Genomic DNA, 13886 nt, shown 5'->3' on the forward strand with positions numbered 1-13886 from the left:
GGAGCCACACAGCGGCGGAGAAACGAGGCAGGAACCCGACTTCACCAGCAGACACTCACCAGCCGAGATCCACCATCTTCGCTCCCTTGCTCGGGCTCAGCGACAAGAAGAGAAAGCGGGATAAACAGAGAACTGTGCCCAAAACTTTTCTACCGGCGGCCGGAGACGCCAGGCGGGGTGAGATCCGAGGCGAGCCGGGTGGGATCCGGAGCCAGGAGCCGCCGCTGGAGCCGATCGCGGGGCTGGGAAAGTGGCGCGAAGGCGACCAGTCGGGAACCATGTGGGTGAATGAAGGGCGGCTCCCACTGAACGTAAATATCTAGCTACAACCCCCAACTCGCTCCACATTAGCATACATCAACCACGGTACTTCCGACCTGCCTCTGCCGGGGAAGGAGGCACTCACACGGGGAGCTCTGCAGATTCAACTTAGAGAGATATCACTTTATATGTATATGTGTATGTAAACAAGGGAGCATTCCGTTCAGGCACGTATAGTTTAATGTCCTTGTGTGATGAGAAAAGATTAAAAAATCAAACCAGATAGTCGTGTTTTGTTTTTTTTAATAAAAAATGATATATTCATCTACTTTGTGTTCTCGTTTAACAAGACAATAATACTGCTGATTAACCTGTTGCACCAAAACACTTTTAAATAATGTGAATTAATGCATCGACCTTTAAATCAGATATATACATACATTTTTTGTCTGTTTCAATACAGATTCACAAAAGGAAAAACTATATATTTTTTATAGTTTCATATAGTTTTCTAGAGTTTTGTAAACTATAGTAGTTGTAAAGATGCAATAGCAAAATTATTGGTCATTGAATTTGGTCTATATTAGTTAGTTAGTTAATTAGTTCTATACTTTTTAATTAGCTTTAGATAAAATTAACAAGTGGGTGCAACATATACATGTAAACGAAAATCACCCCAAAATAATTGTAACTCAACCAAAAACTTAACAAAAAATAAAACCCTAACCCTAACAGCATCTCAATTGCATTCATAAATCCAGACTCTGTGGTTTGTGAGCAGTATAAATAAAGTTCTATCCAAACTATGTTTTTTGTCCAATGACAATGTTAATATTCTTTTCTCAAGTCTCAAAATAAGCCTTAAATGTTCAAACAAACATTATTCAGGTAATGAAATCCAAATTGTTTAACAGTGGCATCCGTTTGGACTTTATTCTTTGAATGTAGCTATTTATTGTTATGATATAATAGCAATATGGAATCTAAGTTTTAGTTTGAAGAAACACCTCAACAAGAGGTTCAACAAAAAAATCTGCCCCAGATAATTAATTGAAAACATTTGACTCAAATAAGGAAACAATAAGTTTAAGAGTTGAAAAACGTTCTAGATGTAGTTAAAAGAATTGTATCCAAGTAATAAAGACATTTTAAATTTTAGTCTGTAAGTGATATTTTAGTTTTTTCCTTTCAGAATAGTTCAATAGTAAAAGATAACACAATGGTACTAATTAAATACAACTTAATGTGTCGTTTGTGTCATTGGGAAAAACCACAGTAATTAAAACTTGCTCTCTGGAATGAACCAAAGTATTTGTAACATTTCATGCTCACAGTAAATACGCTCACGCCCTAGTGTTGCTTTCGTTTGATTTAAAACCAAACGTCTGGCTGTTGTGGAGACTTTAAGAGCGAGGGCAAGAGCCAACAAACCACTTCAGAGGAGCAGTCGAGCATTGCAACAAATTTGGGGGCCTCAGGCAGGAAGTAGGGCCCGGGCTCAACACTCCACATGGTTTTTTTGCTTCTAATTAAAAATCTCAGTAGATACAATTTAATGTGTGTAAAAAAAGTAAAACAAACGTTTAAAGAGTGAGGTGTAAAACATCGACGAATACAAACCTCAATCACATACTTAAGATGTTTGATTGACTTTTATGGAAAATCGGTGATGACAATCGGGAGTTTTGCGTTTGATGAAAAAAGACTCACAGGTATTAATCATCAAACGAAAAACTACAGAACATTTCTCATAATCTTAGTCACTTTATTTTAACTTGAGATCAACAGGCGTTTTACTGAAATGGTTTACCTCAAGCACCTATACCTTTAGAGTTTTAGTTCCATTTTGAAACAAAGATTTTATGTATAAAAACACATGTTAATCTTATAAAATACAATATCAAACACCTCATAGGAATTGGCACTTTAGACCACCTGTCATGTCTCATTAGGATTTTTCAGCCATTCTACCAAACAGATGTTTCCTCTTCAGTTTCATTTGAATAATTGTTTGCGGTCAGAAGGGGTAGGATGAGCCAACATTTTCTTTTTTTCCGTTGTTGTAATCGGAAACCTACCCAAAGGTGTTGAGAACTTCTTTCACTACTGGTATGATCGATGATTGCAGCTTCAAGTAAAAGAGGGAAATACATCTTTCCTGTGCTGTTTTTGTTCACAACACAAATATGTGAATCCAGTTAAATAAATGATGAAAAACACTGATTCAACTTGTGGAGTTAAATAACGAAGAAACAACAGATGAGCCCTTAACTTTAAATTATTTCCACCTTTCCCACATTCATCCGAGTCATTATAATGGAAGTTGAAGAGAATACAGTAAAGGGGCTGGCCAGCAGAGGGAACTAGCAAACTAAATACTGTACTATAATGTTAGTATGGTTTTTCAACTGTAACTAGAAACACCAACCACAACTTCCCCATCCCTAGACTTCCTGTAGTGGTAAATAGAGAACATCGTCCTTGAGCAACACATTCAGAGGAAACACTTGAAGAATTCATACAAAGCAGCAAATCTGTTCTCTTCAATAGGTTCAACATTTTAACTTGTTTCCTGTAGTGTTCCTTTGTGATGTACAAAGATGTTTCTATAAAAGCTCGGTGCAAAATGTTTATTTTGTCTCTTTTATCGCTGCAGTGTTTCAGTTGAGCTTCACTTCACACTCCTCAAACCGAGCCACAACGAGAAAAACCTCCTAAAATCCAGTATATCCGTTCCTCCCCATTTTCTTCTCTGTGGTGAGTTGACCCCAACCCCCCACACCAGGAGCCATGCAGCGGTGGGGCTAGTTCCTCCGCATATGGAAGTGAAGTGGGGGGTGGGTGGACACAGGGAGGTTGTAGACTTCACATTGTCCCATGGGGTCAGATGAAAGCGTTCGGCTCTACTCGTCCGACCCCCACCCTCCTCACTCCCGCTCTATGCTCCCTGCACGAATGATGTTTAAAGATTCATCAGAGAAGGTATCAGTAACAAAAGCATCTTAGGACAACACAATTTATGTGGTATTTTGGGATACAGATGAAGGAAAAGCCCACAGACATGTAAAGTAGATAAAATCATTGTTATTTCCCTGTAAAACAACAAAGAAATCTCTTCCCATGTAAAAATGCGGGAATTAAAAACAACCTACTGGTAGCACTTGACATATATTCAAGTCTGCACCTGGGATCCAAAATATCCCCTCCAATGAAGCGCCACATCTGCCCGCTTTTTTAAAAACTGACCTACCATGCCTGAAGCCCCTCCCACATCAGGGGCCGTGAGTCTGGGGGTCTCTGTTTTGTTAGCCCCATACAAGCCTGGCCACCATTGTCTCGGCGTGACCCCGAGGTCAACTGAACTCACCTCGCCTGACCACAGCCCATTCAGCTGTGAAGCTTCACACAGGACAAAAACATCTCACAAGAGCAAGGATCACATCAAGCAAGGGGGGGGACACACACACACACACTCACACACAGAAAACGAACATGCTCTACGGAAGCAAATCTTTGTGTTATATTGTGTTTTCACAAGACACTACAGCAAGTACAAGTGGTTCAAGATAATGAAGAGTTTTTATTTCAGTGAATAAAATGCAGAGTGGTTTATTAGAGTATATAGTTCACCGTACAGATAGAATTTATGTTTCCACTTTGAAAAAAGGTAAGAGAGGGTTTTTTTGGCCAGGACACATTGAGTCTATTAAAGAAGTCAATTATAGAAAGGAGTAATGAAGTTATCTTTGGCACATTTTCTATTAACAGTCCCTCAGATATTTTAAAACACCTCTCTTGCCAGAGGGGAAATTGTATTTTGCTGCAGGACAAGAATGAGGGCGCCCAATCCTGTCATCTGCTCTTTATCAAACTTATTGTATCCGGTTACAGGCGGAACAAGACAAGTGGTTCACTGTGAATGAGAATATAACCCAGTTCACTCAAGAGTTTCACTGAAGATTCAGTCAAAAGGAAAGATTTCGTTTATATTTTTCCTGTAAAGCACCTGTTTAATTTTAGCTGTGCAGTCGTCTTGTTTGATGCACCGAGCACATGTCCTGATGATCGTCTGTTCAGAGGCAACAGTGTCCCTGGTGGAGAGGAAGCTCATGGAAGCTGACAGGTTGAAAATGTGCTGCATGATGTGGCTGGGGGAGCATGAAACATGCTCACCCATGGATGCTGTGAACGGAGCCACAGGAGAGACTGTGAGACAATTATGCGCTGAACATTTTTTTGTTCAAATATATTTTCTTTACCGTTAGATCATTTAATAGCTTTTGTTGGTAAATCACTGCAAAGACAACGCTGCAACTGAGTGAGGAGTTCAAGGGAAAGTGTATTTAAAGAAGATTTCTCCTCTTTCTGTCCTATCAGGTGTAAGATTACTTTTAACTGCAGAGTGACAGTCACTTTCCCAGGAGCACCATTAGAAGAGTAATGGAGAGACAACCCCCTGTGGGCAGGATCTCATTTTATAACTTCAACCTCCAAAAATCATCCAGACGATGGTTTTAAGTTTTAAACTAAATCCACACCAACCAAAGCTGAACAGTGTAATATCCGTAAATCTTTCAAACGGAGAAGAGGGGCTATAACTGCAGAATAGGAGCATGATGATCTTAAAAACATCCATATGCAAATAGTGTTGCTGCTGTCACATACTGTTACTTGAAGCCATCACACACGGTGACATGTTGCTCTGTGATTTTGTGCTCACAAGAATCATTGAGGGAGTGCACTGTGATTCATCACCATTTATTCTAAATCAAACTTTACTTTCTTCATTATATTCCGTTCATTTCCTCCCTGTGTTCGTCATTTCTACATTTTACCTTTGTTGGTTTTGGGAAGAAGAGATGGAACACACACAGAGGACAAGACAGTGACAAGTTGTTCATTTTTATGTTTAACAAGTAACAAAAAAATCATGTGATGAATAATTACATTGGAAAATACTTTTTTTTGTGGCTTGGGACCTCTGACTATACAGTACAATATAATAAAAGCTGTTTGGAAACAGGGCCGGGTCTAGGCAGGGGCAAGAGGGGGCCTGGCCTCCTCAAATAAATGTTGTGCCCCCTCAAACTAAATCCCAATTTATAATAATAATAATATAATAAAGCACAATGCCCCCTCAAGATTTGTGGCTGCCCCCTCATACATGCCTGTCTAGACCCGGCCCTGTTTGGAAATGATAATTTAAATAACTACAATAAAAGGCCCCAAATCATTTAAATTTAACTGAACAGCATTTTAAACAAAGTTTGCACACTTGAATTATGTTAAATCTAACATAAATCTAAAGAACTCAAAAAATTAGTGTATTTTAATGCAATATCAATCTCTCTTCCCCATTTTATCAATAAATTAAATATACAAAACATGTTGAAGCTGCCACATTCAGCAGCAGGGAGAAACAACAGATTTCTTAGTAAAATACAAACAAAAACAAACTGGCATTTGCTGGACACCACGAGACAGAACTCACAAACTGAACACAATGACTGAATGATATCTGATGACACCATTTATATCTCTTGGATTGTAAAGTGTGCTAAGCAGCTTTTTGTGCACTAGGACCTCAACAAGTCTTCAGACTGACATGTGTCATGTCTTTGTTCAGTGCAACACAGCTCTCAGATAAAGTCCCAACGTATCCTTTTAAATGCTACAAACTCTACAGCTGCAGCCACAGGAACATTGTGTAACAGACTGTAGCCTGAAGTAAAATGTAGTTTTAACCATTTGTTTATAAAGATGGGCAACATGATGGCTCCCAAAAAGTGAAGCCAAAGTGTCTCGATTGCCACCTGGTGGCTGGCTGCAGTATAGGTCATAAATACCTCCTCCCCCCTGCTATTGACCAAAGGCGGTTTCCGTCAGTTTAGTTCGTTCTTGGCACTCCGATGTTTGTTCAAGTTCTTGTTTTTCCAGTAAGTTTGAATTGAATTAGTTGCTGTGAAAAGGGGGGGAAACGTCATGATTGACAGCTGAGGCTGACTCATGATTGGTCAAATGTTGATCGACGGGATCTCGCCACCGTGGCTGCATCCACAGATTGCTACTGACACGAACTCTGGCTCCAAATGTGCAAGATGGCAGCGTTAGTATCCGGGATGTTTTGGCTGCATTTCATGCTGTAGTGGGAGGAGGAGGAGACGTGTTGTCCATCTTTATAAATGTGGTTGACATGTTAGATAAAGAGTAGAGCAGCAAACGTTAGACTTTGTAGTAGAGGTTGGTTGGAGTCTGAGGTGTGATCTCCTGAACGATGTAGACAGGTGCACCGTAGTCGCCGCTCACACGCTCATAGTGACGGCAGATCATGCTGTCAGAAGGCCGCATGGGGAAGACCACGTCACTGCGGTCCGAGTCGTTGTTGTCGCTGCCGATGCTGTCCCGCTTCGGCAGGGCCAAGGTGTTGAGGGACACGGAGGCGGACTGCTGGCTCTCTGGGAGGCAGTGGCGGTGACGGCGCCTCCACAGCAGCACCAGCAGAATGATGACGACCAGAAAGACGATCACGCAGCCTGAAAAAACCCACACGAACAGCTGTGTCTCCGAGTCACCGCCGCCACCGGGGTTCGTTTGTCCTTTCTCCTGGTCTGCGTCTGTCGGGGGAAACAAGAGGAGAGGCAGGAAGAAAGAGGAGAAACTGGGATGAAAGAGTGAATCGGGACGCGTGACAAAGAGATTTAAAAACAGTTTCACTCAGTTTATGCCCGGGTGCACTGCGATCAGTTTGTATTAGCATGGCACAGAAACACCTCTGTCGAAGCTGGACACTGGAGAAGATGATCTAATCTTTAGTGTCACACTAGTAAACAGCCTTTCTCTGACACGGAACGGGTCAATGGGTCAGACTGAAGGTTTGTAAAGGAGATAATTCAAAAACAATAAAGACAATGTGTCCCTGATCCTTGATGTATCAGCAGGGAAACAAGTTTTCATTCCTTTCAATATATTTCTGTTTGATTCAGAGGGCAACTTGGATTTAACAGGATGGTTAAAATATTTTTTTTAATTTTCTGGAGCATACCAGTAACGGAAAGCTAAATTCAAATATATTCAACTTCAAACCCTCAGAGTACAAATTTTTATACTTGTTTGCCTTTAAATCACTTGTATTTTAAATCAGTGACAGGACTTCTCCAAAGATTTAAAATGTTTTCATCCTGACCTGTTATGTACTAATAATTTGTTCTTATAGGTAACATAGTTAAATCATTCAAGCACCTCTGTGGTGTGAAATTCTCCAAACTACAGAGGCCCACATTTAAGGCAAACAAACTCCAGACTTTATACAAATGTTATGGATGCATTTGTGACCTGTTTGTGAATATTTATATTTCAAGCAATTTGCTGACAATAGCAAAAGTAGATTATGCTTTGTATTTTATATATCACTATATTTATCATTTACAAATATGCTCATGCATACTCTTCAATGTGTAGTTAACAAGTTAAAACATTCAAAAACATTATAATGACTCCTTAAATGGGAGCTCTAGGGCTACCAGAATTAAGTCGGAATATTGTGAGAAACCAATCTTAATATTTAGGGAAAAAGACGGGATAATGAGATATTATGAAGTTGTTTCTCATTAAAGTGTGACTTCAATCCCGTAAAATTACATTAGTCTGGATATTTTCTTCCCCATGGCGCCGATACTCAATAAAAGTCACTTGTGTCAAAATGCCAAAGACAACACTTCTATATTCTCCAGGTAATAGCTGTTGGGTTTTTTGTACCAGTTTTGCTTTTTGTGTCGCGTTCCTTGGCAGACTCGTCCTTGGCCTTGGGTTTCGGTCGTGAAGGCGGGAATCTGGTGGGCGACTCCTGGAGTATTGAAGGTGGATCTGAGGAGCCTGGAATATGAAGCAGGACAGTTGAGCAGCTGACCTGAATAAAATCACAGCACATGATTACAGGGATCCCACCTCACACCTCATTTTCATTTCATTATAATCTGTGGCGTTCCCGCGTAGGTGGAGTTCTGTCATAACAAAATGATTAGTGTTTGCCGTCAGTCCGTCAGAGCTTCTTTCTTTCTGGACTGATTATTGTTGCACTGAGAGTCATTCAGATAAGAACACAGCCCGGGAGGAAGTGAGGAAAACATTTTCTCAACTAACCGAACCACAGAGAGTTTTGTTTTGAGTCACAACTGGGACTCAGATTGTGTTGAGTGAAAAACTAAACTCACTAACACTTTCACTATCTACACCTACACTTACTTGTATGTGACAAATAACTCAATGAAGCCAATTCACACATTTCCTTGGGGTTTTTTTCTAGAAGGAATGCTGGAAATCAAAAGTCATCAAAAGGGCATTCCACCAAATTCCCAGATGTGTAACATCCTCAGGGCCAAGTCTGGATGGGAGGGAGGATTGAGTCAGAAAGGACGTCAGGCAAAGTACCTCCTGACAGGAGCAGCCGGAGCAGAGAACAAGATAATGTCTTGTGTAACTGTGGAGGAGGAGTGATCTCAAGTTTAAGAAAATGACATCAAATCATAGCTTCTTTGGTTATCTCAGGCAAAGTAGGCATGTCCCCTAAAGTAAAGGTATAGCACTTTCTTTTAATTTTTTTAAAGATGTTTTTCAAACATTTTGCCTTTTTTGAAACTTGCTACCAGGTCAGCTAGCCCCTTTACTACATTTCTGATGGAAACCATGTCGTCTGTTCAGTCAAGTTTAACTAACAACTTCAGCTATGACCTAATTCTCACCCTACCATTTCCCAGCAAGAGGAACAGAAACCTTGAGATTCCTCACAAGAAAAGTAATGTGTTGCTTTGTCACATTTGTGATCTTTGTCATCAGGGAGGAGAAATGTCTCATTGTTTTATTCAAACACTAGCTCAAGGTTCAAAACTGGTAAGGTTATCAAACACTATTATATACATACATGTATATACATATCTTTCAGGAAAAAAAATCCTATTTTTATAAATTTTTTATTGAAAAATGACAATGAAAATCTAAAAGATTCTGTGAGTCAGATCTTGTCTTTTTTCTTTTTGGCCTACACCCCATTAATCATCTGACAACTCACAGGTCTATCTTGTGACTGCTGCCCGACCCTTGGTTGGGAACCACTGGACTATGTGAAGTAAATACAGTAGAGTGTCTCAAACATCTCCACCGTGAGTGGCTCTACTAGTAAAATGCTGCTTTCATATTGATACATTAGCATGAATCTACATATGTCTAATGTGATCATGTATCAAAGCTGATAAAACAAGAACTTTTAGTTTGATAGTTTCTGTACTTTGACTAAGTTGATGCAGGACTTAAGCTTGTAATGGAGGAATTTAATGTTATTTTATTAGTATATTACTTAAATAAAGGATGTGAGTCATTTCTTTCCACCACTGCTTTTTAAGTCTCTCAGAAGTCCCTCAGCTTTGTGGAAGTTAAACTCTAACCTGCTGGCGTAACCAAGGATGGCAGGTTGAAGGAAAAATATGGAGGCCTGCGTACAACAGGCAAAAACATCGAACCACATTCATCACTACAGATTAATAAATATTGTATGTGTGCAAATGACACTGAGCAGTTTGAAAGGTATTGAAGTCGACCCACATACTCAAGCCTATTGGTAATCTACAAATTAGATGAAATGTAATCACTTTAATCAACATCTGTACGATGCTCTTAAAGAAACTGAAGTTTAGGTTTATCACAGTCATTTATAACAGAAGCACAAATTTTCATCATCTCCTCAAACACATTTACCAAGAATGCACAAAAACTCTGTGATTATTTTTTCAGTTCCACAGGCACGAGTCAAAAATCCAAATATAAACAGACGGGTTCATTAAAAGACCGATGGAAGCTGCAGTGAATCCCAAACGTGACTTCCTCCGTGTGTCGACATGAACGAAAGATTACAACTAAATCTGAGTTATTCGTCTTTCCTGGTGGTTTTTGAAGGTTTGTTTACCCTTGCAGTGTTTGTAAACACAGCAGAAAAACAGCTCCCCATTCCCAGTTATGATCAGTGGAGAAACACAGAAAATGCTGCAATTTTGATTTTCATCTCTAACCCAAACTCTTGAATCATTTATGAGTAATTCTCCACATTTCTGAGGTCAAACAAATTCCATTTTACGGCTTGAGATTCGGCATATTAAAAGTTTTACAAACATGCACAGAAACGCGGCATCTGTCGATTTCTCTGATCACAATGAGATCAATAACACACACACACATACCTCACGTGTAGAAAACTAATAAATACCATCCTCATACATAGGTATCTTCTCATAAAGGTAACTTACAAATAACACTATTGTAATTATGTAGCAGATAGTTTAATAAATGAAAAACCTCAATATGTTTCCATGTGAACATTATAAACTCGCTCATCCTCTGCTATGGCACTGGGTATGTTAGGAATCAGATTTATTAAATTTTAATGTATGTGATGAGAGCAGAACACATCAGCTATTCTGATGTTAAAGCAGAAAAAGAAGATTATTGAATGCAACGACCAATCCGAGCAATGGCATGCAAGATTATACTGATGGCCTTAAGCTGCCAACGGTTTGAATTAGGGATTTGAGATAATTCACGCTGGTAATCTCTCTTCAAGAGCATGAATAGATGATCGAGATTATCTGACCAATTCCGGAGAGAAGGTGATAAAACGGCATCACATGTATAATAAGCAGGAGCAGACATTAGCTGTGTTGTTTCGTTTAGCGCTGTTTGTCAGATAACTGCGTCTGGGAGCCTGTCTCCGTCTTTCATTCACACGTCTGCTGCTTTAGAAACCTGCTGGCACACGCACAAACACACACACACACACAGACACACAGACACACACATACACACACACACACACACACACACACACACACACACACAAACACACACACACACACACACACACACACACACACACACACACACACACACACACAAACACAAAGTACTTACTCTGGCCGACTCTCAGCATCAGCTTCATGGATTTGGTCCTACACACTCCTCCATTAGTGTTATCCAGACCTTGAAGAGCTCCTGTCGAGGTGGCTGATAAACAGACATGAGAGTAAATTTTAAATTATTGTTAGAGTTTGAATCTCATGTTGTTTTCATTTTACAAGACCATCCAGCAATATAGAGTTTACTTGATTCCTGTTTTAGTTTCCAAATGTTGCATCATTTATGCATGAAGATGCACAAACTATACCAAACTAGATGCATGTGACCATATTTAACATACATTATTTACACATAAAAAACACAAGATATAACTCGTGCTGCAAGAAATTACTCATTATTGGGTTTGGCAATAAAATGAGGTAAATAACCATCACAATATAATTTTAAATGATGTAAAATAACAAAAGTCACATATATAGCGTTATGTTTCTTATGCATTAAGCACAGTGTGGGCACAGGAGCAAAACTCAGTCTTTAAATTTAAAATTAATATAAGTGTGACATTTATCGTGATTATCATCATCAATCATTATTTGATTCCCTGTCACACAAAGAATATCCTGGAAAATCCTTCTTTTTAAGAAATCTGCGCCGGAGGATGCTACATTTTTCCTTCATAAATAAATTACATGCTCATTCAATATTTAAAACAATTGACAGTTACTCTCAATTGGTAGTTTATTAGGTATATCTATAGCGTAAATACACAAAAACTAATTCTAACTGTAGTTCTGCATTAAACCCAAACACTATGAAGGTTAAAAATGTTCATTATTTCATCAAAATGATCAAAATAATACATCTCAACAGCTTCAAAATGGCCACAACAACAAGAAATTGCCCAAAACTAAAGAAATCTAAAAAAAAAAATAGAACATTAAAACCTTCTAAAGAATGTATTGTGTGATCTTGAATTAAACTGTGTTCTTTTTGGCTTGGAGGACATAATGAACTACCAACTAAATGTAATTCTGTGGTTGAATCCACCTATCAATGATTTGCCTGATAATGATCATTTTAACTCTAGATGCAACTCGGACATGGCCTTTAATTCAACTTATGCAAAACAATTTAGTAACACACAAAAAAACTGCATAAACACAGGGACACACACACACACTGAGAACTTTGGTTCACCCCCTGTCACTCCCCCACACACATGGGCTTGTTAGCAGCATTTAGGTCAGATAACAACATCTCAGAGGCTACAAGCCACGTTGCCATGAAAGCTCCCATCAAATCTGCCTGATGCTGTAAAAGCCTTGTGTGATTTGGGGCATGTAAGCCCTTGAAATCACACTGGCCTGCCAGAGCGAAGTGTGCTGTCAGAGTGTGGCGCGCTGGATGAGGCTACATTGTCAGACTTGCTCTCCATATCATGCATCACTTGCCACTAAGATGCTGGTTTAACCGACAGCGGTCCAATAACGAGGCCACATTGTTTGATTCTCACGCAAAGTGACAAATTGAGAGGGAGCCAATGACAATGGCTTCCTCTCGTTGCAGGAGGAAAACGAGGGAACAAGAAACAGTTGCTGTAGCACCGACTCGAACGCCGCTCCACCTGAGGCGAACCAGCGACTCGTTTTAGGATGTTGCACGTGTTGATTTGCACTTTGAGACGCACACAGGTGGCAGGTCTCACTCTGCTCTGACTTACAGGTGATATAATAGTCCCTCCCCCTGAGGAACTCCAAACCCCACAGGTTGGGGCTGAACTCCTGGAACTTGAACGTGAACTTGACGTCCCGGTGAGGCTTGTCACAGTTCAGCAGGGGCGTGTCCGTCTTGTCGATGGTGCAGCTCTCGATCTGACTGCGGGAGACCAGGTACACCCTGTAGAACTCCTCCTGCCCCCCCGGGGAAGCGTCTGCCCGGGGACACACAATGTCCATCTTGTCCCCTATCTGAGGATACAGGACCAGACCCTGACCTGCAATAAATCTGAGGCAGAAACAGAAAATAGATGTAACTGAAATTGACCTGTGAAACAATACAGAATGAAACATTGATTTTTAATAATCTGCTTCAGTTATTACAGTGGCAAAGATGTACGTTTTTAAATGAATGTAGTTTTCATGTCTATAAAAGCTGCTGAAATTAGCCAATCAATAAACAATCAGAAAAAAACAACCCAAGATGCGTTCTCATCTGAGGAACAACTCAAATTTTCAGTTTAGTTGATAAATACGACTCGAGGGCGGTTTGAGTCATTTTTCCAACCAAAAACCTCCAGTTTGAGCTTGTCACTTGGAATCATTTGCTGCTTTCCTTTGTCTCATGTGATAAACTCAACCTCTTTGTAAATCCAGCAAACTGAAAACATCAGCTTGGATGAGTTTGTGTCTTGTCCACAAGTTTCTATCAAATAATTGATCAGGATAATCAAAATGTAATCACTTGACATTGACCAGAGTAAAGCGGTTTTAGTTTAATCCCTCATCAACACTGTCAACGATTAACCGACTAGTCCTTCTACATGGGTTTGCTTGTCTTAACTCCCAGTGGATCCCTGAGGTCACTGAGGAGCAGCAGCAGAAAGTTGGTCCTTGCACCTACTTTGCGTTGGAGCCGCTCCAGTGGATGGACTCCAGCGTGGCGGCGCGGCAGCAGCAGAAGATGCTGAGCAGCATCACGGCCCCGCAGCTCCACGCACTGCTCCCCAT

General features: G+C 40.0%; 1 protein-coding gene across 1 annotated transcript; it reads right to left on the bottom strand.

Annotated features, from left to right (window-relative positions):
- Positions 1-6483: 6483 nt before the first annotated feature.
- LOC132998982 (ephrin-B2a-like) lies at positions 6484-13886 on the bottom strand. Its single transcript, XM_061068741.1, has 5 exons — positions 13780-13886; positions 12881-13164; positions 11215-11307; positions 8017-8133; positions 6484-6875 (listed from the first exon to the last, which is right to left on the bottom strand). Exons 1-5 carry the CDS (start codon positions 13884-13886, stop codon positions 6484-6486), a joined length of 993 nt encoding a protein of 330 aa, XP_060924724.1.

Source organism: Limanda limanda, chromosome 3 (genome assembly GCF_963576545.1).
Source record: "Limanda limanda chromosome 3, fLimLim1.1, whole genome shotgun sequence".
Taxonomy (NCBI): domain Eukaryota; kingdom Metazoa; phylum Chordata; class Actinopteri; order Pleuronectiformes; family Pleuronectidae; genus Limanda; species Limanda limanda.

Bases quoted from the DNA above. Each gene is read 5' to 3' on its own strand.
- LOC132998982 (XM_061068741.1), bottom strand. From the start codon at position 13,886: ATGGGGAGCAGTGCGTGGAGCTGCGGGGCCGTGATGCTGCTCAGCATC. The intron at 13,165-13,779 runs GTAGGTGCAAGG...TTTCTGCCTCAG, and splicing joins TGGAGCGGCTCCAACGCAAA to ATTTATTGCAGGTCAGGGTC. The intron at 11,308-12,880 runs GTAAGTCAGAGC...TCTGTTTATCAG, and splicing joins GAGGGACTATTATATCACCT to CCACCTCGACAGGAGCTCTT.